The 25,500-nt window shown below is 42.7% G+C and overlaps 1 protein-coding gene across 3 annotated transcripts; it reads left to right on the top strand.

Annotated features, from left to right (window-relative positions):
• The first annotated feature begins 176 nt into the window (after positions 1 to 176).
• Positions 177 to 25,498, top strand: LOC137788255 (NHS-like protein 3). Of its 3 annotated transcripts, XM_068581162.1 has the most exons (9): positions 177 to 480; positions 9,003 to 9,309; positions 19,161 to 19,304; positions 19,463 to 19,506; positions 19,600 to 19,723; positions 19,904 to 20,014; positions 20,184 to 22,039; positions 22,133 to 23,951; positions 24,582 to 25,498. In XM_068581162.1, exons 2-9 carry the CDS (start codon positions 9,027 to 9,029, stop codon positions 24,644 to 24,646), a joined length of 4,446 nt encoding a protein of 1,481 aa, XP_068437263.1. In that variant the 5' UTR covers positions 177 to 480; positions 9,003 to 9,026; the 3' UTR covers positions 24,647 to 25,498. The 3 variants fall into 3 exon arrangements, with proteins under 3 accessions (XP_068437263.1, XP_068437261.1, XP_068437260.1); XM_068581160.1 differs by having other exon boundaries at positions 9,003 to 9,297; positions 20,184 to 23,951; XM_068581159.1 differs by having other exon boundaries at positions 20,184 to 23,951.
• Positions 25,499 to 25,500: the final 2 nt, after the last annotated feature.

Raw genomic sequence — 25,500 nt, 5'->3', positions numbered from 1 at the left:
CTCTTATATAGACGAACACAATTCTAATACTGCAATTATTTAATTGTCACAGGCTGAAAACAGACCGCGTTACCTGTTGTTCCCCTGGCTCGCCGCTAGATGTCCTCACAGCACCCACCGCAGCCTCGCGCGCTCACCTGCGCGCGCCCAGCCTCCTCCAGGTGGGAGCTGCAAGTCCACGGCAACTTTTCCTCACTTCCCCCTCCGCGGTCCGCGGGAGCGTCCACGCAGACAGACAGCACTGACAGTCGTGGGAGAAGTCAGTCCAGCCTACACCCAAACAAAACGGACCTGTACCCGCGAGTACAAGCAAATCTCCACTCCAGTCGCTTCCTGAAGTGCTTTTTCGCGGAAATGGTTCACCTGAAGTTTTCCTTCGGACGGTGAAAGTTTTGCGTTGGAGAGGAAGGACGCGTCAGGGAGACGCTTCAAATGGAGAGCGGGTGAACCAATTCTTCTGGGTCATCAAAGTTCGTTAAGGTAGGAGGAAAAGTTCGTTTTTGTTTGGTCGTTGCGAGGTCTGAACGAAAAGTGCAGTCAGTTGTACCCGTGTGTGTGTGTTTTAATTCCTCCACATGAAGCCTCGTACGCTTTGTTTTGGCGTGGTAAATAGTGCAACATATAGTTTAGTTTTTAATGAACTAGTGCTGAAGTGGCACCAAGATCGGCTCAATCTATTTTTAAGGATGTCTAAGTATATTTAAGTGAAGCTGTTGTCTGATTGATTATATGAGATCAGTCTTTAAAATAAATAAAATTGTCCTTATATGTGAAAAACAACAAGAACAATGTTCTAAATAAAGTGAGGTGCAAATGGATAGCAGGAGATCCAGGTTGAGTACAGGCATGCATGGAAAACTAGGTGTGGGAGATTTGCTTTGCTTGGCCTTGAGGGATTCTAAGCAAAAGGTAATTTAAGACCAGTAGTGCTTCTCTTAGCTTATGACAATGACTATTGTGTTGTTTTCTTTCCCGGTCACTGACCCAACAGCAAACTACTGGAGCATGGTGCTCTGACACTTGGTTTAATTTGTGCCAATCGATGAGAGTCTCTGCTCTTAGACCCACTGCTCGTTGGTTTGGGTTAGATAACAGGACCTCCTCTCTTTGGGGTCTCCGCCTCTCTGTTTGTCTGCTCCCTCTTCTACACTTTGGACTAAAAACTACCAAATCCAAAATGTTCTGAAAACTGCAGCATTTCAGCGACCAAGGGTCGATGGACGCTGTTTCTCTCCCAGCTCCATGGCTTCAAGTTCACCTCTTGTACCCTCAGGTAGGTGAGGCTGAGACATTTGTTTAGTAAGGGCGTGTCGCGTACTGGTGCTCCTGCTTCCCCAGTCTGCCAAGCCAGGGCTTGTACCCATGGAGATTGCAGGTGTGTTATGTAAGCATTAGTGGTACAGCAGAGCCTGGTAGATACCTAAGATTGAGACGAAGATCAAGGGAGATACACAGTGATAACATGGAGGCAGTGAGGGATGAGGGATGGACATGAGGAAGTCCATGGAAAGAAAGTAATGAAAGTGCATTATGAGTTATTCTGAGTTCGGGAGACGGTGCTGCCAGGTACGTTCCACTTTCCTCTTGTGTGCTGATTTCATCCATCAGCGATGATGAAGTGGCAGCACAGTGGAGGAAAGGGAAAAGCTGTTGGTCAAGAGAGGACAGCAGGAGGAACAATTGGTTAGCTGCGCATGATTAAGTGTGTGAACGTTGAGTGAGTGGTCTGTGTGTGTGTCATGCAGGCCTGTAGTGAGAGGAAGCTCTCCTGATGAGTGGGACGCAGTGCACTGGTCAACACAAAGATTAGCTGATAAGTAACTCATCAGTGAGTCTTCATCAATGCTTCTGATGAATTGAATCAGTAGCGTTTTAGGTCATTAGGGCACTGTCCATTTCAGGGTTTTCTGCTGTTACTAGACTTTGTTTTCTGATCTTTCTGAGAGTTCTGGTCAAAGCGGAGGACTTTTAAAATTTTTTATTCCCACACTACATTTTTCTCCTAAATGAATGACCGATTGAAAAGGATTTAAAAGCAGCTAAAGAGTTTTTGTTTTGCTCAAGGTAGAGCGGACGCACTGACATGTATTTTTAAACCCAAGTGTCCAGCTGTGTTTGCCTTCGCTGTGAGCTGGTCACTGTTGCACAACACTTTCTTTTGCACCCCTCACTGACCCGTCAGTTCAGGGGTCTTAAGCTCCACAGAGGCTGCAGTCCAGACTTAGACCCCTGGCAACCTCTGGAAGCAAAGCAAACAACACCCTCGACAGAAACGATTCCAGAAAAGTAAAATGTGCATTATTGTTCTGTTCTGTTTTTGGAAGGAAACAAAGAAGGAAACGGAGACTAAATGGATTCGAACAGTTTGTACATTTATTTCACGTACCAGAGAGGTGCAGTTATTATGCAGCGTTGACAGTACATCAGCAGCTCAAAATATTAGCTCTGAAGCAATCTCTCAGATAATTGATTAGTTCATAGATAATTAATCAGCAGTTGTTTTCATAATCAATTTGTCATTTAAGTAATTTTCAAGAAAAAATACCAAAAAGAATCCAACACAGCCTACGGGGGATTATTATGGGCCTTTTTAACAGACTTTTTTGACATCGAAAAACAAATTAATCAAGAAAAATATTAGCAGAATGTTTGTTAATGATAATTAGTTGCAGCCCTCAATAAAACACTTAACACATTCAATAGTCTTCAGAATATATTTTCAGATGTAAAGGAAGACATACAAAAAATAACCAAAAACACTTACCTGGAAACTGAAATTCTCACAAACTGTTGTTAAAATATCTATAATACTTATGTGTAAATATATGTCTTTATATATTACATCATATTAGCATTTATTTATTTTTCATACTTTGACGCATGTTCTTCCACTTGCTCTGTAAAAGAAACATCTTTCCTGTTTACATTGAAGTAAATTATTTGTCGCTCGCCTCTAAAAAGAATACACAGTGAACAATTATCCTTGGCAGTGCACACAACCCCACGTCATAATCTTATCTCAAAATGACTCTCATGCGCCTGCCATTATCCTTTTTGTTTCATGGCTCGGTCTCCGAGGCCACTGTACTGTACGAGAGATGTGAGGGAGGGACTGAAAGGGAGACCAAGAGAGGGGGATCAGATCTGGAGTGAAGAGTTTCTCAGTCGGTAATTATCAATCTCTCAGGAATGCAGCCGCTGCTCTTACCAGACAAGCTGCTGCACGGCTACAACGGCCTTGCATTGCGCCAACTTGAATTACCCCGTCCACAGATCTCTGAGACACAGACACACACACATGCGCGCGCATGCACACAGCGTCTATAAGCTCAGGGAGTTCAGTTACATAGCATTTTGGTTTATTTGTGTCATTATTGTCTTACGGCTTTGTTGTGTTTATTTTTATCACATGGTATTTTTCTGAAACTGTATCCTTCCTGCAGCAAACAAAGGGACCACATAATGTCAGTAAGGGCTTGTGTTTCGGTCCCGAGTCCCTCACCACCGTGTGTCGATGCTGATATGTTGGTCAGGAACCAGGAAACTTGTGGCCATCCCGAAGCCCAAGTCTTGAAACAAAGTTCTTATGAGCCATTTGGTCTCATTAGTTATATTTTGTGTAATCCTCTCTGTCAATACCAAAATACTTCCCTTCAGATAGGAAATATTTCATTGGTGCCTGATGACTCCCACAAAGTCCTCGTAAAAAGCTTTCCTTACTCAATTTAATACTCCTCAGGCGGTCGGATTGAGGATGTCCAGTTTGTGTCTTGTTGGCCTCCTCATCCATCACAGTACAGTTCTCCTACATTGAGTGTGAGAGCTGTGGCCCAGACGTAGTTGCTTAAGTTATCTCTTGAGCAGCAGACATGCTCTTCTTTGTTTGATAATGCCTTAAGAAGACAGCCAACGCCCTGATTGATGCCTTCAGGTGCCGCACAGTAACGCTAGTTTTTACTGTGCTGAACACTTGCCACTCTCAGTGACATTTGTGTCCCTCTAAGTGTGGTTTATAAACAGTTGTTGCCCAAACTAGTTACTGCTAACTGGAAAGCCTACTCCAATGATCTCAGCAGGAAGACTGGAACAGAACAAACTTGTTTTTTTCCCTAAATTAGGGAAACTATTAACCTCGTTAATCTGTTATTTCCGTCTAACCACATTCAGCCTGACCTTAGCCTCGGTCATTGGCGCCTAAATCATGTCATGTGATTCCCAGCAGCTCTTGCATAGATGTGAACGGCCTCCTGGTCAAACTGAGCCGGTCCTAATTCAAATAAAGGTGGCTACCTGTCTCGCTGCCGCTCCCTCTTGGCTTTGCCTTATCCCTGTGAGGCATTGGAGTCTGCTCCGTCAGCTTCCCTGTGTGACTCACCGCAGTCAAAGTTGCATTTCCTGGAGACTTCCCCCCGCCCTCGTCCCCAGCCACTGCCTGCAACATTCATATTGTTCATATTTGCCAGTAGATCAGGGTGGGATTACACATGAGCATAACATTGTTATTGCGAGTTTACCAAGTGTTGTTTCAGATGGAGAATTGCTTTACCCTCAAGTTGGAGTTTTTTTTCAAGGCAGTCCATCTCTGTATTTGGATCAAATAGTATTTCATCTTTGTTTTCCAAGGAAGTCACCTAAAGTAGTTTTACAGTAGCGATATGGCTAAAATCGTCTATCACGTTATAGGTAATTTCATAATGATAACAATATACATCATAATACAGCATGTCTTATAGTAATAATATAAATAAATAAAAAATAAACACATACTCCCGTGTGATATTTTCTCATTTAATCAAGAACTTTAGTGCAAAATGATCCAATTTTTTTGAGACAATAGAGAAAGTATGTGCTTATTATCATAACTTTAGACCACGTAATTGTGTATCGCTATATCTTGTCTATAAATAAGTCTATATCAAAGACAATGACTGGTATAGCCGGTCGCCTTTTAATCAGAGGATTGGTGATTCAATCCTCGGCTCCGTTCGTCCATATCCTTGGGCAAGACATTTAACCCCAAATTGCTCCTGTAGGCTGTGCCTGCAGTGTGTGAATGTGTATACATGTTATCGCCTGCCATCAGTGTATGAATGGGTTTGAATGGGTGAATGACGGTAGTGGAAAAGTGCTTTGAGTATTCGGAAGGCTAGAAAAGCACTATACAAGTACAGTCCATTTACCGTTTTCCTTATTCTTCTTACGCACCAGATAGTCAAATAAAGGTACATAGAGCCCATTGTGAGATTGAGATCTTTGGTATATTCATGGTTTGAGTTTGGATTTGCACAGTAAGCTATGCTACAGAGTTTTGCTTTAGGCAAGGCAGGTGTCAGTGCTTTGCTAGAAGTCTATTGACCCGCCTCGGTAAAAGTGGAGAGGAGAGCCCCTTTTGCTCAGGAATGTATCTCCTCAAGCTGCACTGCAGGTCATGTAGCTGTCAAAAATACACGGCCAAGAAGTGTCATTTACAGGTAGCTCACAGTCCGTTTCATGACCGCGTGTAAACTATTATCAGCCCCAGTTAACTTCATACTGATGTGTATACACACTGCTGTCAATGTCAGATAATCAGTCAGGGCTGCAGCTATTGACACAATGCGTTGAAGTTTGCTGTGTTTGAGCGGTATCTCCTGTTCAATGTGAAAGCCTGGCGTCTTTTGTAAAGGATAAGTAAACAGCATGTTGAAACACATGCCTGCTCCGACAGTACTGGGGCTGGGCTGGGAAACCACAGCAGGTTTAGTGTGTGTGTGTGTGTGTGTGTGTGTGTGTGTGTGTGTGAGTGTGAGTGTGAGTGAGAACGTAAAACTTTTTTGTTTGTAAATCAACGTAGGCATTATGACTTGATCAGGATCTTTCTGACAGCATGATGTGTTTAGTGTAGGTAATGGTGGCGGAGGTTTTCGATTTGGTCCTCAAAAATAAATGTGATGTTAAAGCCTTCTTTTGTGTCTGTAGTTCTCTGTATTTAGATGTCGGCCGTGGTGCTTTGACTTTGAGGAGAGATTGTGAGTCTGAGAGAGAGAGAGGGTTGTGACAGTTACCTTTACCTTATAAACTCAAGAGATGAGACAAGGAATTGTAAAAAAACAAAAAATAGAAGTCTTCAAACACATTTTAAAGGGCACTCCTCATTACATTTGTTTGGAAAACTTAAAGTTGTAGGTTGTTATGTGTAAACACAGCAATGGTGACATGAGTCAAGTCCTTGTGACTGGACTGCACAGACAGCGGTCTGCTGGGTGGTCCTCTGCTGTGTCCCAGAGTGATGTAGTACTCGTGTCCCTCTGTGATCATGGAAATAATACGAGGAGTTGTTGCACTCAGAGCAGCCCCACAGGCAATAAATGAATGAACCAGCCTCCCGTTCCTCCCGAGAGAGATGCCTGATTATTGGCAACTGCAGCCAATACAGATGCCCTGATCTTAGTCATGCCAAATGACTGTAATTTCGAGCATGGCTCAGTGCGGGGAGAGGCCTCGTAGTTTTCTCTGGAGAAGATGGATGCCTTTTCTTGTTATCGGCCTTTCACTGAAACTCACTCCTCAACAGATGTGAAGCAGTGTATAACAAGTTCGGCTGGGCTACATTAAGATAACAAATTACTTCAAAAACGCCCACATGAAGTTTAGAGAAGCATTCAAGTACTTCAAGTACTCACCTTAAGCCTTTCCTACGGAGCTGCATACGTCTCTTTTTAACTCCCATACTAGCAGTATTGTTGATTTGCAACTATTGGATGGATTACCATTACTTTTTGTACCAACATGCATGCTGCTAAAGGAAGAATTCTCATCTCTTTCTATAGCACCATCATCACACTTTGTGTTTGTCAAATACTTGGCTTTGATGACCAAATACCTGCAAAACTAAAGATATTCTGGTCATCCTTTTGTGTATTGCTAGTTAGCGCATGTTGGTATGCAGAATTAAGACAGCGAAACATGCCAAATATTATAACTGCATGTTGGCATTGCTATTGTGAACATGTTGCATATTCTGAACATACTAGCATTGCTATTGTAAACTTGTTGGCATTGGCTGGGCCTTAGTACAGAGCAGCTTGCATGGCTGTAGACTTGTTTTTACTTTTAGTAAACCAACACCTGCCTTGGAAACGTCACTCAGTTGCCAGTTTATTAGGTACACCTAGCAAAAACTAATGCAATCCATTCCAGGAGTCCTGTAATAAATACTACTGTCAGGAAAGTTCTGTTTTTGTTCAGACGGATATAAAGACAATTTATGATCACAGTAGAGTATGTAGTGTTTAAAAAAAATGCGCATCTGCTTGAAAACTTTCCGTACGATAAATCCAAACCAGAATCCTCTAACCTCTCAACACAACTCCCTCTCTGCACTACACAGAGCTTTGATGATGACAAGCAGTTTGGAAAAGACACCTTTGTAATCCTCCGAGAACATGACAGGTTTCTTTGGTTTAGCTTCTTGTCTCGTCGGGGGCAGGAAAGTATTCATACAAACCATGAAAGATGTTTGGTTGTATTACTCACATATTGCTTGTGCTAAAAAAATCTGCCCGCAGTGTTTTTCACGTGTGACTGTGAAGCAACATAGCAGCCAAAAACTTTTCATGAACTCTCAACAACGAATCATCCAGGGATTCATAATTCTCTCACTCTGACTCCACTCCCACCTTCCCCCAGTCTTTGTGTGCTTATTGACAAGCTGCGACTCCTGTCATCTTAAGAGCTTGCGCCTACTTTTTTAGCCTGTTATTTGGAGATAAGTATCTAATAAAGTACGCTGCTGGAAGAAGCCCAGTGATACACATCCCCAGGAGCAAGACTGGGGAAACCTGCATCAGAGTGGAGTAGTTCAGCAAGGTGAAGGGGTGGATGCCTAAAAAACATAACAAGCAACGCAAAACAAACACGACACTGATCTATCAATGGACACTGTTTGTTAGAAATGCCTCAACGCATACTGTTACTGTTTAATTTGATCCACCATTATGCGTCGTTTACAATCTCTTTCCAACAAACATCTTTAATACCTTGATATAGAAGATAGCTTACATAGACCAACTGTATATATTTTTCTATTGTCTAGCTCTTCCTAGTGTTGCTGCCTGTGTGCAAAAGTACAGGAGCCTTATGGGTGCGGTTTAGTGAATTATGACTCCATGTTATGGAATGAAGGGAGCGGTGCCAGTGCTTTCTTTGCAGAACTGTGAAGTTTGATTTAGAGGCAGGAGGGGGTCTGTAGGCTGAGCCTGTGGGTCGGCCCGTCGTGCCCACGGAGACGCAGAAACACAAACAGACATATATACATACACACACATACCAACTGTGTTTGGCTAAAGAATACAACTTTGCAACTATGGACACTTAATTGATGCTGTAATTATGTGCAGTATAACTGGATTCATTTGCTTTCCTTTTTTTCAAATTTGCTATACTTTATGTTTCAAATATATCCTAAACTTAGGAACCGCCTATCTTCGAGATGAAAATCATCTTACTAAGACTTGAAACCTGTTTGGCAAGGTGTCATCCATCATTGTGAACCTTGGTGCTTCTGCAGTGCAATAAATGAAGCGCCGATATCCCCGACAGTTACTACGGAAGTACATGTGAATAATGAGCTATGTTGACGGGAAATCAGACCTAGAAGGCAGACCGTAATCAGATACAGTAATTGTTGCAACAAATGAATTTGGCAGCTTCCTGAGTTAAAAAAAAAGAAGTTTCTTGGCAGCAGCCAACTCTCAAATAATCAAATATTGTGATTTTCTTGAACAGAACAGCAAGGTCGATGTTCATAACACCTCCTGCTTGCAACTGCACACAATGTCAAAATTCACTTTCATGATTTTACTAAAGAATTGAAACCAGTCGACACCAGGAATGTTAGAAACCAATGTGGTCGTTTAATTCATATCTCAACATGAGTGCCAGCGCATATAATGTGTTGATTATGACGATGATGATGATGATGATGACAAATTGTATTTTGTTCTCCCCTTCTCTTCTTTCAGGGCGTAGCTCCACCGTGAGTTGGTATGTCAAACCGTGACTCGATGGGGTTCGGGGACCTGATTCCCCAGGATGTGGTTGATATTTTTGCCGAGGAGAAGCACAGCAAAAGGGGCCGGAAGAAGCGCAGTCGCTCCCTGGGCCGGGCTCTGAACTGGCTGAAGGGCAAGAAGAGGAAGAGTCATGATGTTATGGGGCAAGGCCTGGGTCTAGGTCCTGCTCTTGACTTAGCTTTGGATGGGCACCCTGCTGGACACAAGGGAGGACCGAAGTCAGGAAGACAGACTCATTCACAAGGTAACAGTCATGGTAAGAGTCAAGAGGATGCTCAGTGACCATTTGATCCCCTTTTAATATTTCATCATAAGTATGTCTGAAACTGCTTTTGGACAATATCTTACAGTTAAGGAAACCTTTCCTTTCGCACAATATGGATAATTTGGGTGGGCCGCTTCACCAGAAACAAAGACGACCCACTCCAACATTACACTAGTTATGACAATTTTATGAAATTAAGAATCAACCTGTTGGCAAAAAGAGCAGAAGAACTACTTGACACAGCAAACACTACACACATCTAAATGAATGTAGCTTTTTATTATGCTGTCCTTTACTAATTTAATTTATCACAAGATGACTAAGTAATTGGTTGTCTTGGCGAAAACATTTTCGAATGTATTTCCTAGCTTCTAGAGGTCGGAAGATTGGAAACTAGAAATGACTCCATTGGTGTCATTTCAACTTGAGATGATAACGTACGTTTAGTGAAATAATTTGTATTAATGGGCTAAAACCCACCATTGTGGCCAGGTACCCTTAACAAAGAGCTCTTCAAAAGACATTAAAATACATCTCTTTAGAGAGCAGTTTTTCTAAGCTGAGTAGGAATATGGTACAAGCAATAAGTTGAATATGCTGCTCTGTGGCTCCCAGGCATGTGTGTTTGTTCACTGGCGAGATGTTTGAACTAACAGACTTCCGACTCGCCTTCTGACCTTCGGCTGTTTTTGTTTGCCGTGAAAAGAAATCTCTGTCTGTCTTGTTCTGTGATACCGTCACTTAACTTACCTGGTCTTCAGGTTACGTGTTGGGTGAAGTGCAGCAATGCGGCTGCCATCCCAACAGGACACACGTGGAAGTGACTGGCCTTTGTGCGGCCACCAAATACACAAACACCCACACAGTCAACAACGAGTCACACACATAGTGAACTAAAAAAAAAAAAAAGTTATTGTTCACACGCTGCCAAGGAAATTGCATCAACAGACTTTTCTCTGAGCTGTTTGGGATCTTGTTGTAGCTTGCATATGTGCACTCTTCTGCCAGCATGCATAACTATACCAGTCTTGTTCTCTCTTTGGGAACGTTTTCTTCTTCTTCTCCTTTTTTTTCTTACACTAAGTACTAACTTTTGTTTTACACCCTCATTAATCACACCCTGATGCTGTCATACCTGAAACACAAAAACGGCAACTAGCAAAACCTTCTTTCTAGCGACTCCTTTTTATGCAAAACCTGAACGGTTTCGGGCTGTTTTGTGTGTTTGTCTGCCGGTTGTCTTAGCTAACCGGATTAACAGAGAGAGGCCTGTTTCTTTTGCTGTGTTTTCTTCATGTAGAAGGTCAGAGCTTGTAGTTCAGCTCGAAGCAACTATTGTGAAGAGATAACATATTTCTCCGCTGACAAGGTCAACTTAGAGGCGACTTCCCACATCAGTGAATCCTTTTCTTTTACTTAATCGAGGACAAAAGAGTAGATTTCTGGGTAATAAAAAAACAACCTTTATTAAACATGTGATGTTTATTAAACAACGTTATGTTGTAACGGCAGCCACAATGAATATTCTTTAATTATTCTATTGCCTTTACCGCAATAGGCCTTATCAGGTTGACACAATATATCACTACAAACAAATGAATGTGATTTATGTTGCCAGTTATTAACATATGCTGCTATTGAACCCCTTAGCAATCAACGTGTTGTGTGTGGCAAGCATATTGTCGGTGCTGGCAACAACCGCAACACACTCCTCTGCAGACGCTTCCTGTGATTAGACAATGAGCTCAGCAATTCCCAAAATGCATCCAGAGGTGGTTTATTGCAGGACCAGGACACGGTGCAATGTCACACACTTGCCCAGAAAATTGAATACCTCCAGCTGAGCCTGTGATGATGATGATAATCTGTATTGATGCCAGAGGGGCCTCCTGCCCACTAAATGCCTGGTATGGCAGGCACAGTGCCAGTTAATTAAAAGCCATGCCAGGACTGTTGCAGTGAGGGAGAAACGGGTTGTGTTTTCCTGACCCCTCCACTCTTACTGGTCCTCCTCACATGGAGACGCTGGTACCATTAAGAATCACATGTATGAGACTAGAGTAATCGCCTCGGCGTCAAACCTCAGGACTTCATTTGTGACTTATAGATCCCCATAGACACAAAGTGTAGAAAACAACATTAACATCATCTCTTTAACTAGAGTTTACAACGTTCCCTTATTTACTTTTGTTTGACGAAGAGAAATATATTCTCTATATGTTTAACAAGGCAAATGAAACTAGCAACTCGCGAGGATCACCTCAGGCTTTAGGACATTTTGAGAGGCATTTTATACAATTTACTGACCTTTTTTCTTATTCCAACCAGTCAGCAGATTCATCAACAATAAAGTGTTTGTTGCAGTGTTAGAAAATAGAAAAACCTTTTAAAGCAACTTTTCAAAATGTTTTATTTGACCCATCAACACAAAGCTGCAAATTCTCTGGTCTTTCAAACACGGTGCACTCAAATATTTATATTTCTCAATACTTAAGGGTAACCCAAACTAGTGTTAAAGTGAACCGACAGTTGGCCTCAACACGTTCCTGCTTTACCTAAAGTTATTTTTGTTTTGTTATTAAATTGTATGTTGCACAAAGTATCAAAAACTAGCATTGAATGTCCGGTCAGATTCCTCATTCTTCGATCAGACATTTGCAGATTTTGTGCAAATAGATCTCTAACAAAGTAACCTTCCATGAAGACATCAGACAATTTAATCTTGCCATGCGTTTGCTTTTTAGTTTTATAACCGTGCCGGTAGATTCCCTGTCCGGGTGAGCATCCTAACACTGTGTGGGTTCACCTTTCCCTTTTGCTCGAGCGGGAATGTTTTTTCGTAAACAAGGTCTATGGAGTTTGACCAGACAGGGATCTGCACAGTAGCAGCTTTTAGAGCGATAAACTCTGGCCTAGTGAACCTTTCAGTTTGGTGAACCCATTGTCTTCTCTGATTACTGAACTATGTTTCATGCTGAGCCAAAAGGCAGAGATTATCTGTTGTCACATGTTAATTCACTTCCATTTCCTTTAATTCCTTACACTGTTAATGTCCGTCATTGCGTACCTGTCAGACAGTGATTTATGTCCCTGCCGTGCTGTCGGTTTACTTTATTCTGAGAAAAACTATACGGCGAGCTTCTCTCTCTTTTGCAACTCTCGTTGCTCCTGTCCTGACCTCATAATGGGTTTAAAGATGGATGGCCTTGGTTTTGGTAAATGGTAATAAGGTGAAGGGATGACTGATTAGGTCATACAGTCCTACCAAGGTACACTCAGAAGGTCACCTGTTGGCCAGAAAACACTCCCTCGGAAATTCCTCACATTCCCGAGCTTTATAAAGATATTTCTTTGAGGGGGCTAGAAAGGGAGCTCTTTGTGTGTGTTTGGCATACATGCCATGTGACAGATCGTATAAGCCATTTAGTTTGACTTTGTTGATGATTTTGTTATAGCTGCTGCTTAATTTATGAACATGTTTTAAGCCTAAGTGTATTCATAAAGATGCCATGAGGAGAATTTAAACACTGATAAACCATTTCCAGATTAGTTTTGATACAGTTGTATATAAGATTTGCAGCTGTTACGGGTTCATCACCAGGTTATTTTTTTTTCTATAAGATCGTATATACGGCAGATTGCATTATAGCATAAACCAGGACAAATTGTGTGTGTTTTTTTAAAGTGAACTAAAGTGTTAGATAATAGAAGAAGTAAAAGACTGATGGAAAACATGCAACACATTTAAGGAAGTTAAAGAAAACAAGGAGTCAATAGGGCACAAGTTACAGGGTCCTCATTTTAGATCCATTTTTGAATAAACAGTATTCTACACACCTCGGTGTGCCGTGAAACTGTAAGGCTACAACAACACTGAGACGTTGGCCAAGGTCAACAACAACCTTTGTTTAATTAATAGAAAATGATATTGCTGTTAATATGGAAGGTATAACTTTAATATTGTTCATGATACTGTAATTGTGTGTTCACAGTTTTTGTAGTTGTTTTGTGATGATGACACCATTACAAGGGCAGGAGAACAGGTTTGAGAAGACTGACATGTTGTAGCGTTTCACTTCTGCCTCTCATGGCAGAAAGTAATCCACCGTCATGCAGGTGTTTGCCTCTGAGAGATATTATTCAGCCTTTAAGGGAAAATAACTTGTTGATTCTCTCATGTGCTTTTCTTATGTTGTACTTTTGAAAACTTTGTATATAAAATATCTGACAATTACGCTAACGCAACACAAGCACACACTCTGCTCAGGTGTTATGTGAGCATTAAGCCAGTGCTGACATTGTGGGAATTTATGTACATGAGAACTTGACTACCTGTATAGTAAACATCTGCACAAATGCATGTTTGTATTCACAAGGTTTTATGGGCATTTACTAGGATTTATTTTCAATAGGTGAAGTCACCACACCTGAAGATCATATTTAGGTCACGACTAAGTACCAGTTTGCCCGCTGGTCCCGACTGAATAATGCGCTCCAGTTTCATTTCATCAAGTTCCTTTTCTTCTTTGCAGGCCTTTAATGTTTGGTGTCAGCGCTTCCAAACTCAGACTAAGCAGGACAGCAACAGTTATTTATGAAATCATTGTTTCATTGTCACGATCTGCAGATACATTACTGTGGCCTTACACAAACTGCACATGCTATTGTCCCGAAAGGAACATGTTTGCCAACACACTCTGGCTTGGAAAAATGTGTGAGTCACCAGCCATGAGTCAAAAGTCAAATGGGTGTTTTTAATCAATGGGGCTTATTGTAAAGCGTAGACGATAACTTTATTAGTTCTACCTCACTAGAGTTTAGTAAAGGTGCACACAGAGTGTTGTTCATTTGGGTTTTCCTCTCCGAGAACACACTGTTCTATCAGGATGCATTCAAGGACTGGAGCTGTGATAAGCCTGCGTGTATATAACCGAGGGACTTGCCCAGTTTGCAGCAGCACAATCTGCAGCACAACCTGCAGCACAACCTGCAGCACAACCTGCAGCACAACCTGGTGTTTCCACAGGCTGACATGGAGGGGTTAGGGAGTAGATCCACCGTTTCATTTATTCTGAAGATGTTGAATTATTGGTAAACAAGAGGTACAACCATGCTAGCAGCTCTTTGATGCAGTGTGTTGGCGCTGAGGTGTGTTGGGCTGAATGCTAATGTTAGCATAACAATGTTTAGGTTCAGGTTTAGCAGGTAATGTTTACCATTTTCACAATGTACCTTCTCGGTTTTTTATTTATTTTGCTAAAGTAAAGACAGCTGAGGCTGATATGAATGTCAACAGTTTAGCAGCATCTGTCCCATTTTGACCTGCTGGTGGCGCTACAGGAAAAGTCATTAGGAATAATTTAAAGTTGGTGGCTATTCTTCCAATTGTAGTTGAGATATTCTGATAGTCTGGAACAAAGTTGTGGACTAACGGCTGACTAAAATGTTTGTTTCTCATGTTATACTCTGAAGTACCTTGTAACATATTATTTTTCTTTAATTGTGATTTAACTAACATATTAAGAATTTTACCTTAAATACACCCATCCCAGGATCTGTGTCGGACTCACTCTTGTTCTACTTGTCATACTCTGTTTTATTAATAGTAGGAGCCTGTAAAAATGCTTTGCATACATTAAACAGGCACTAGCAGGCCGGGACATTTTACACTATCCTGCAGTTTTTGTTATGAGATTTGATTGGTTGTTGAAGGACTATGAAGAACATTGACTTTGAGAACAGGAGTCTGCTCACTCTTGACCCTTTAAACCAGGAAGTGAGAGATGAAGGGTGTTTGGAGGTTCAGGATGTAAACTGATGTAATGAAATAATAGTGTGCATGTATGTGCAGTATGTTTCTGGAGGTATCCGATACGCGCTGGTTGGCTGGCATACAAAATGTGTTGTCTGACAGCGAAGTAGAGTATAACCTAGCGTGCCAGATCATACAGGCGTATCCGTTACCTGGATTGTTGTCCTCGTCACGCCACGTCCTTCCTTTCTTTCAGCTTAGATGTTTATATTTAATTCATTGAAAACCAATGCCGTGAAAATAGTCAATGGAGCACTCAAGCTTGGACCAGGATGTGTCCAGTCAGTGTATTGAGGCCATAGATACTTTCCCACTGTCATCGCCATGCCTTCAGTTGGGTTTGTGCTGATTAGAGAGGCTTAAGCACCTGGCAGACTTCACCCTCAGAGCAGGAGAGAATATTTTCTCTGCGTGGCGGTCCAAAACAAGAGACAAGAGGGGCAAGTTGAGGCAGGGAAGTTAGGTGTGTGTGTGTGTGGGGTATATTCATCGGGTTGTTTCCCATGAAGCGGTTCGAGGAAGAGTCACATCACACCAGTGACATTTTGTCTGTGTTAACGTGTGTGTGGTGCTCAACCTAAAGCAGGGGGCTCAAACTGTTGCTTTTACAGTAAATTAAACTATTAACAGTCTGAAGAAAAGTAACCCATCTTTCAAGCAATCAGTTGTCCATTTCCTTTGTAATATCTGTGTTATAGTATCTGTCAGGTGGAGCTGTAGCCATGAAGGTAGGAACGTGTGCGCATGTGTGTGTATATTTTAATTCTGTAGCGATATGTTCATAAGTTTCTTGGAAAATTAATGAATTCAGCATGAAAGATTAACTGAATTACTAAAGAAATCTTATACTGAAAGAATTTAAAATAAAAACATTAAAACCTGTAGAGACTTGCACTCGTCCTAGTAAATCAAACTGCTCTTGGTCGGAGACAAACTGTTTATTTTGCAGAGTTTAATCATTAAATATTAAACGTGAAGCCTTACTAAAAAATTAAGTGAAATTTGGCAAAACAAATCCCAAAATGTCTGATACCACTCGAGTAATTTCTTGGCGTTTCTTTCTAAACGTACATTGATTCACAGATTAGTGCTCCTAATCTTAAATGAGTAGTTACAGCTAAAAAATGTACGAGTAATGCCATGGTTGCATATAATAAACACCATCTGTGTCACTGGTTGTTATTTGTTTACAGTAGTTGATGATACAACATGTCTACTAAATCCTTCTGTCTCTGTTTTCTGCCAGAGAATCCATATTTTACCAAAACAAACTTGCCAACAGATGTTTGCTTATTTAAATGTTCTACTTTAAATCCGTATTATTCACATGTCATAAAATGTCATTATAAATCCCCTTGGAAGCTGAATTGTTTTTCCTCTAACGAGAGAAGTCTGCAACATGAATGAACGGTATCACATCCATTAGATTTAGTCTGTTTATCCAAATCCCAGATGTAAACATCAGTTTGGGGTTCATCCGTAATCACTAGCAGCCCGTCAATACAGTTAGCTTCAGTGACAGATGGTGCCTTTTAACGTCAGTGATTTAATTTGGACAGAATTACAATGTGTTCGCAGACCGGTGATAATATGAGCCATTAAAAGCCTCCAGTCAAGTGTGAGTTGTAACATGACAACCAGATAAGTTTTTACCCGACACGTGTCAACTTTCTGTTTATATCTATAGGTTGAAGCCTCCACTTAAGCAGTGGATTCGGTTTAAATGGGGATTTCTTTTCTCTTCTACTTGCTGCTATGTACTAGTAACACATGCAATTCATTTCTTTATAAACTGCTTTTGTCTTGAGTCACTTGTGGGATCACAACCATGGGAATGTTTTCCATTTGTTCAGATGGCACACATTCCATGTCATGTCTGCTCAGCACACCAGGAAGTGAACAACTCCTGAGCAGCAGTTCAGTCAGTTTAAGGCGTCCTAAATAGGAAACAAAAGAAAAAAAGAGTAACTCAAGATCATAAAATAATTTGTAGATAGCAGCTCTTGATTAACTGAGTTATAGAAGATATCCTGTATTCTCACTGCACAGTAACGTGTCTAATGTAGCACTGCTGGGAACAATAGGGAACATTTTCACATGTGTGACCGATGTACCGTGGAGCTGCAGGCCTCTTTTTAAACATGTTTTTAATCTGGTTTTAGGAACGCATTCTTTTAATTCACTTACTCCCCCTTGTGGCAAACAATAGTTATATTATCATAATGAAGTCTAAGGAAGTAAATACATTAGTTATGTTTCTTGAGTTTTACCGTGAACATGGTGTACAATCAGATAAAGTGTTTTTATTAACAGTACTAAAGCTGTGGCTTAAGTGAGGGGGAGTCACCCATTTACACCCTGGTACCTCAAATCCCTGACAACAGCTTTCTCTTCCCTTCAATGTTTACATGTATGATCTCCGTTTGATCTGTGCCCTGACTGACCAATCCGGGGCGAGTGTGCCTGCAGATGGGGAGCAACAGTGGGATGCTGGGTATCTTGTTGAGCAGCGAGTGGGGGAGATACGGTAGAGAGGGATGGCAGGAATTAGGCTGCTGAGGATTAGTGTTTGAGCTCTGCTTGTCTATTGGCTGTAGAGACATTCAACGCTCCGCTTGGACCTGAACTGGCAACAACAACTTCATCAAAACAAGCGAGACTGTCATCCTGCCGTGATGTTTTTTGAACTGACGGACTGCACATTTCAATCCAATTCTTGCTCCTCTTTCTTTAACCCAATTTGGGTATAGTTTTGGTAAACTTTTGGATTACTTTATGAGATACCATGGTTGTGCTTCTGACTAAGAACTCCAGCACTAATTTCTACTGCTTTCCAACTCTCTTCAACTGGAAAGGTGAGTGAAAGCAGCACAATTGTTTAAAATTTACAAGACAACAGATATGATTGCTTTATGACTCAAACTAATTGCTTCTGCCCTAATTGTTTAAACTGCTATTCAAGTGTGACAAGGACAGGCGGGATCAGCTGGCACACCTAGGACCGGCAGTAAAGTAATCTAAGTGTGGACATCACTATCACTGTGGACACTCACCTGATATATAATATGCTGTGATTTCATCTCACTTTAGTGATTAATACTTGCAGGAAGTTGCAGGAAAATAGAATAACTAATGTTGCATATTTATAGATTTGTTCTTTTTTGGAGCACCACTAATGCTATTACAAAAAAGCCAGTGCTAAACATTAGTAGCGATTGGTGAACACATGGTTAATTCCAGCATGGTCTTACAGCGACACCACGCAGAGCTGTACAGTAGGCAGCTAAATGTGTAGCAGCTGTCACTATTACATAAAAGTGTCTAAGCAGGTTGTTAGCGCAATGATCCCAGAATCTGCCCTGGAAGCGTGAAGGCACTACGTGGGTTCAAGTTCAATCGCATGCCAGTTGGTCAGGAAAAGTGAACGTAGTAAACATTGGTCTTTAATTAATTCTTGTTTTTTACTTAAATGTTAATGTTCAGCCTTTTATATTGCACTTTCTAATTAAAACCATAACATTGATAACTGTAACTCAACTTGATAATGGATGTCAGAAAGAGGTTATGTGAGTGCAATATTTTTTTGGATGGCACCCATTGTTCATGACATGGTATTTCAGGCATTTCATGATTGGTTATTAAAAATATTGAACTGATGTCATTTGGATGCAACAACATGTGACTGCAATTTAATGAGTGTTCTTCTCACTGATCGTTACTCTTGTTGTAATTAAATGACACAGGAAGAAGAAAATGGATAATAATGAGCAGATTTGATGTGTTAATCCCTTCCTAAAAGTTAGTCAGAGTCACGGGAGTTTAATCCTGCATAAATGCAAGGCACCGGCTGTCTTAATTTGCACACTCACGTAATTAACTCTCAAAACATATTTACTGTACTTGTGCTGAAATATCCCTGGCAGGCATCTGAATGCTCTCACTCTGTCCATATGCCCCCTTATCCACCGTTACAGTAACTCAAAGCTTTGAGTTGATCCAGACTTATCCCCTCTCCCCTCTTTACTTCAAGCTGTCCCAAAGCGAGATGACGATGACAAGACCCCGGCACCCCCCGCGCGCCAGGAGAACGTGTTCATTGAGGCGAGCAGGCCCAAGTATCTGGAGAACCTTCACTCTGAGGCCCTGGAGGGATTGAAAATGATGCAGCAGGAAGGTACAAAGCACTCCAGCGATAGACTCTTACATCTGTGCACTAAATTATAGGTGTGCCATGCCAACATGTTGACAACTGTCTGCATGTTGTTCAAGAGGGTGTGTAGAGGATATAAACACTGCTTATTTCAAATCTGTTGAATATTATTGTCCTTTCAGAAACGAACAATGGAGTCGAGTTCCAGGACAATCAAAGCACAACTGTAAGTGACAAAAAAATTGCAGTTTCTTTTTGCACATGCACAGTTCTTGTACCTGTGTTTTGTTTAACAAAAATATTTCTCTTCTTTTGTCAGTCGACAATAACGGTCCACACAGACGGGTTTATGTCAGACAGTACCATCGGTGACACAACTTCTGTTCGCTCTGTACAATCATCTGTGTCCACAAGATCTTCCCGCTCTGGACTCACCAGACAAGGTAACGTCACCACAAGCGCAAAATACTATTTACATCTTAGTCATTATGCAACATATCGTGATGCACACACATAATATGACAGATTAAACATGTAATGAGTGAGATGTACAGCTTGTATTCAGTTTTAAATTGAATGAGAAAAGGATCAATGGATCGTGTTTTTCTCTCATGTCCGTCTAGAATCAACATTCAGACCCTTGAACTCTGGCAAAAAGTCAGAAAAGACCAAGACAAGGAGAAGACACAGGAAGACTGTTGGGGAAATCCCACAGCATGTTAAGAGAGAACTGGGTAAGCTGTTAATTTTAAACATATTACTTACATCTACCTATGAACTACTATGAAATTGTATGAGCTACATTCAGAAATAGAATAGTATTTAACATGGTTATGTCAGTGTCTCCTATATAGATGTTGATTTCCTTAATTATTGATATGAGCTTCTCCTCCCGTCTCTCAGGCCTCGACAGAGTTGGTTGGTCAGTGACTCAGAAGTTAGATGAGGAACAACTTTATAATGGTGAAACTGACGAAAGCTCAACCACTGATGGGCCACAGCACAGGGGAGCCGGTGCCGGCCTCAACAAAGACCAACTCAAGCAGCTTAATGACCATGCTGGTCATGGGGATGACCTGCTGCACTGCCTTGGTCCTGACTTGTCAGGTGGGCAGAGTCCTCTGACCCTGGCCTTTCCTTGGATAGCCACTGCCAACAGCCTCCAGCAGGAGCCGCCTAGCCCTGTCATGTCTATGTCACCCCAGGCCGCCTACATGTCCAAAATCATTCCCAACGCAGTGTTGCCACCCTCCATCGAGGTGGTGGAAATAAGCCGTGGACGGAGTCGCAACAGCGTCCGCACCGTCAGCAAGAGCAGCCTGCTGCTGTCCAGCCCGTCCCCCTCCCGTGCTTCCTCTAGAGCCTCTTCCTCCAGAACCACTTCCTCCAGAAGCTCCAACGTCACCTCCGCCTCCCGCTACAACCCTATCAACGTGTCTGACAGTTCTTGTTGGAGCAACTCTGAGTCCTCAGAGACCTTGGTATCTGACTCCTCTACCATATCCAGAGGCAGCACCCCAAGGCATAAGAGGTCACAGAACGGAGATGCCTCTGCTAAAGAGGACAAAATCAGTGTTCACTCCATCAGCAAGGCTTCAAGATGCACGGCCAATGGCAAGATCATTATTAAGGGGGAAGAGGTGAAAAACGAGGGTCCGTTTGCGCGCAGCCTCTCTGTCATGAAACCCAAGAAGGCTCCTCCTCCTCCAAACCGCTCCTATTCCCTTCACAATAAGATGAAGCGACGGTCACGTGACCTGGCAGAAGTAAGGGTCAACACAAAAGAATCCTCTCCCTATAACCTCTCAGCCTCTGGTGAGGAAAATGGAAAAAACAAATCGGGATATTCTCCCGTGCCCTCCAGCACCATAGACAGCCCTGGATACACTGCTGACACCAGTTCTCTGGACGAATCTCCAGGGTCTGCATCATTCAGTCCCATCAGATCCCTGGCACACAAGGCAGAGGGAGCTGTAAAGGTTGAGGAAACAGTTTCACAAGAGAAGCAGAAACTACATCAGGAGAATACGCTCAGCAACATAATATCCCCGTCCAGTGGCTACTCCAGCCAAGATGGCGCATCATCACAGGTTTCTAAACAGCCCCACAAGAGAGGCATCTTAGCAAAGCTTCAAAGGTTTTTTCCAGGCTCCACTCATGCTGCATCCCCTCCAGGGGATCTCAAACCTGACACCTCAGTCGATACGGTCAACATCAGCCCTTCTGTAAGGGCCTTGAGAGAACTTTTCAACATCCCTCCACCACCTAAAGTCCATGCACCTCCAGCCCCTCCTCCAGAGGTATGGGCCCACAGCAAGCGTTCCTTTGAGCTGCTGCTGGGACCTCCGGCACCTGATAACCTTTATGCTATCATTAAGAAGAATCCAAAGGACAGGAGACAACAGAGGCAGTCTCCTTCTGCATCTACAGAGAGCTCTGTGAAGAGCTTAGTGATAGAAAGAAAACACAAAAATCCAGCTGTGACAGTGGAATCCGTTAATAGAGCCTTAAATGTGCTCGAGACAAAGAAAGTTCAAGGAAGTGGGGTTGTGAGTGCTGAGAGTCACAAAGAGAACAGATTGGCTGAGCAGAATGTTGATTTGAAAGGAAACAGTAAAGTGACAGAAAAAGATGAGAAAGGAAGAGTAAGTGACATAATAAATGTAATGTTAGTGAGGGCCATAGAAAAACGTGAAGGAAAGCTGGAAGCGGTGAGAGAAGAAGAAGAAGTCAAAAAGACAGCCACACAAACTTCAGAGGTAAAGACTTACATGGATACGTTACCCGCTATTTCATTAGCACGCATTCTTCCATCTCCCTCACCTCCTCTGGTGCACCATCCTCCCCAACAGACCACGCTTGCTCCCGTCTCAACAGTTGTTTCGTCCCCTGAGGCGTCCTGGCCCCCACCACCTCCACCACTGGCGGGCCTCAATGGGCCCGATGTGATTGATTTCCCTCTTCCACCGCCCCCAATGTTTGGTGAGGTGCCGTTAGTTCTACCTGTCCAGGTGCCACCAGAGAGGTCCACTAATGTGGTGAAAACAGAATGTGTTAGGGCGAACACTGAGATTGAACCACAGAGGTCCAGTTCATCCCAGGGGATTGCACCTCCACCCCTGAGTATCCCACCTCCCCCACCATATATGGCTCCCCCTCCACCAGTTAATACAGTCTCCCCTCCTACTAGTACGACTAAAGAGGTGACTCCACCTCCTCCTCCTCCACTACCCAAAGTGGTGATTCCTCCTCCACCACCTAAAGTGGTGACTCCTCCGCCACCACCTAAAGAGGTGACTCCTCCGCCACCACCTAAAGAGGTTACTCCTCCGCCACCACCTAAAGAGGTGACTCCTGTGAGGCCCAAAGAGTCGTCTCCCATCCTGGTGGTTCAGGAGGCTCCTCCTCTTGTTAAAGACGTGTCCATTGCGGTGGTATCTCCATCACCAGTTATAGAGATCTCCCATCTGCAGGTCTCCCCTCAGCCTCCTACAGAGGTCTCCACTCTGTCCACTGAAGAGGTTTCTTTTCCATCTCCTCAAGAGAATGCCTGCCAATCCTCTGAAGAGGTTAGCAAGCTCACTCCACCACAAAGTATTCCACCTCCACCACCCTTGCTATCAAAACAGGAGATGGATCTTCCACAAGAGAGCGTCCCATTCAAATCTGAAACCGGCCCAGATTCATCCGACATTATTCTCACTCCCCCTCAGAGTATCCCCCCTCAGCCTCCCGTACAGCCTCCTCAGGTGGTACCCCGGCACACTGATGGTCCAGCAACCCAGGAGCCCCTCTCTTTGCCACCATCTGAAGTCTCTATCCCACCAGCTCTTGAAAACTCTCTTCTAGAAAGGGCTCAAGAACCTGCTCCTTCTCCACCTGTAAACATCCCTTTACCGGTGCAGGACCTTGCCAGCATTACGGACCCATCTAGTCCTCCAAGCACAGAATACCAAGTCCCAGAACTGACGTCTGACCCTGTTGTACAGGAGGAACCGGCTCCTATTTCAACCCCTCCACCTAATAGCATCCCTGAGACTCCTGAAGCTCAGAACCAACCAGGGGTGGAGGTCACGATGAGGAAGCAGCAGCCCAGCTATCCGGTCCCAACCTCATCTGCCAGTGGTGAGGCTCCTCAGAAGCCCATCAGGAAGTCTCTGATCCTCATCTCTAGCACATCGCCACCACCCTCCTCACCACCTGCCATTGTTACAACACAACCAGCTCTGCCCAAGTCCGTTTTGGTTCTGCCTGTATCTTCATCTACGGTCATCTGCCCTACGAAAAAGTCTCCTCCTGCCACGACCGCCTCCCCTTCCATGAACCTACAGGAGGCCATCCGTCTGAGGACTGCAGCCAGATCAAAAACCGGCTCCCAATCTCGCCTCAGCATGAACTCTCCAACATCACCAGTAAACCTCCATAAATCCCCCTCCAGCACAGCAAGCTTTATCTTCTCCAAGAGCAACAAGAAGGTGGTGATTGAAACCAAGCCAGCACCGGAAACCGTGGCCACCGAAGATAAACATCTTGAGCTTTCCTCTGGAACAAAGGAAGTGAAGGTGCCGCCACCTGTTGCAAAGAAACCCAAAGCTAAGGGTAAAGTGATCGAGACCGGCGAAGGGACGGAGCAAACTGCAGGACAGGACGCACTGCAAGAGAGTATCATGGGTAAGAGAGATTATTCACTATAACACAATCTTAGACTGAAAGCTATGAACAAGACTAACAAGTCTTGTTCATAGTGTGAGGCTGCAGTTCGGCACAGCCGCCCTTTGACCTACATACTAACGTCAGTCAGCGTGCTAAAATGCTCAAAATGACATTGCAGCAGGCTGGAATTTAGACTGTCATAACATTTTGGCCATAATTGTGAGCAACCAAGTCAGAAATACAGTTATCAGCTCCCAAATTATAATTCCAAGTCAGATCAGAATCTAAACATATTACATTAACACTAAAAAAACTAATCTAGGTCATTTAGAAACAGTTTGTTCCTGGTTTCACAGATCAACAAAAACGTAACACCGTAAAAGTAATTTGTTTAGGCTATTTCAATGAGGTGACTACAGGGTAGCAGTGGTATTAATAAATCTTGTTCTGCAGCTTCAATAGCTTTAGTGTTCACCTCTTTAGTTTAGCTTGTTAGCGTGCTAACATTTGCTAACCAGCTCGAAGTATATTTCAGTGTGGACCAACCAACATACACTACCCGCCCCAGAGCTGTGGTGCTCGCGTGGCTAAAACTCTAAATCAGTTTTTAATTTAAAGATCTCTTCTGCCTCATTCCTCCAACCTCAGATGCTGCAGAGAAAGCAAATGCGACAGCAGGTACTGTTGAAGGAGGAGGAACGCCATCGGCATGATTGTAAAGACTGAAGGAGACCTGGGGAAGGACTTACCAACAACACTGAAATTGCTGCAACTGGTCGATCGTGTGGGAGACAAGAAACGGGATTAGGATGGATGAGATGCTTATTTCAAAGATTGCATCTGGAAAATCCTTTGACTTTAATGTTAATGGTGTGGGTCTTAATTTTCTCAAGTACTCAGTTTGCATTTTACTATGAGTGTATACGACATTTTCTTTTGCCAGAGGTCCTCTGAGCTTTTGTGTTGAAAGAGATGGGAATACATCGCCCTCTAGTGTCAGATATTGATTGTACCACTTGTGTCCTGCTGAATCAGAGCTTTAGTCAGTACTTGCAACAATGGGACTTTTGGGCACTCATCTGTAAATATAGCACGATTTTGTACAATTAACATATCCAGGAATGTCGACTCGGTGCTACAGAGTTCTGCATTTTCTCCCAGAGTTTCCACACCAAGTATATTTGTTAAAAAATATTATCTTAAGTTATTTTTCCTGTTCAGAGGGTCTCTACGGACAGAATGTCTTCTTTGCAATGTTGTGCAACACCCCAAGATCATTTAAATCAAGTTGTATGGCTCTTGTTTCCAAATGTACCTTCATGAAACCCATATGATTTTTGATGATTTAACAGCTCTCTGTGCACAATGATCATTGATGTCACAGAAACGATGAGCAGACTTGTAAAGCAATAAGTAGTTATTTTGCTGCTTTTAGTTAAGGCATTGCCTTTCCTCAGTTATTGCTCAAACAGTGGGATATTTGTGTAAAAACTATAATATATAGTTCAACTGGTTTCAGACACTGTAAGGTAATGAATCATTTATAATGGAAAGAATAAAGATTTAT

The sequence above is a fragment of the Clinocottus analis genome, unplaced genomic scaffold, assembly GCF_023055335.1.
Source record: "Clinocottus analis isolate CAN_PGR_092001 unplaced genomic scaffold, fCliAna1.0.p SCAF_17, whole genome shotgun sequence".
NCBI classification, from domain to species: domain Eukaryota; kingdom Metazoa; phylum Chordata; class Actinopteri; order Perciformes; family Cottidae; genus Clinocottus; species Clinocottus analis.
Note: the sequence above shows the minus strand (reverse complement) of the source record. Positions and strands in the feature narration are given on the sequence as shown.

Bases quoted from the DNA above. Each gene is read 5' to 3' on its own strand.
- LOC137788255 (XM_068581159.1), top strand. From the start codon at position 9,027: ATGTCAAACCGTGACTCGATGGGGTTCGGGGACCTGATTCCCCAGGAT. The intron at 9,310-19,160 runs GTAAGAGTCAAG...CTTTACTTCAAG, and splicing joins TTCACAAGGTAACAGTCATG to CTGTCCCAAAGCGAGATGAC. The intron at 19,507-19,599 runs GTAAGTGACAAA...TTCTTTTGTCAG, and splicing joins AGGACAATCAAAGCACAACT to TCGACAATAACGGTCCACAC.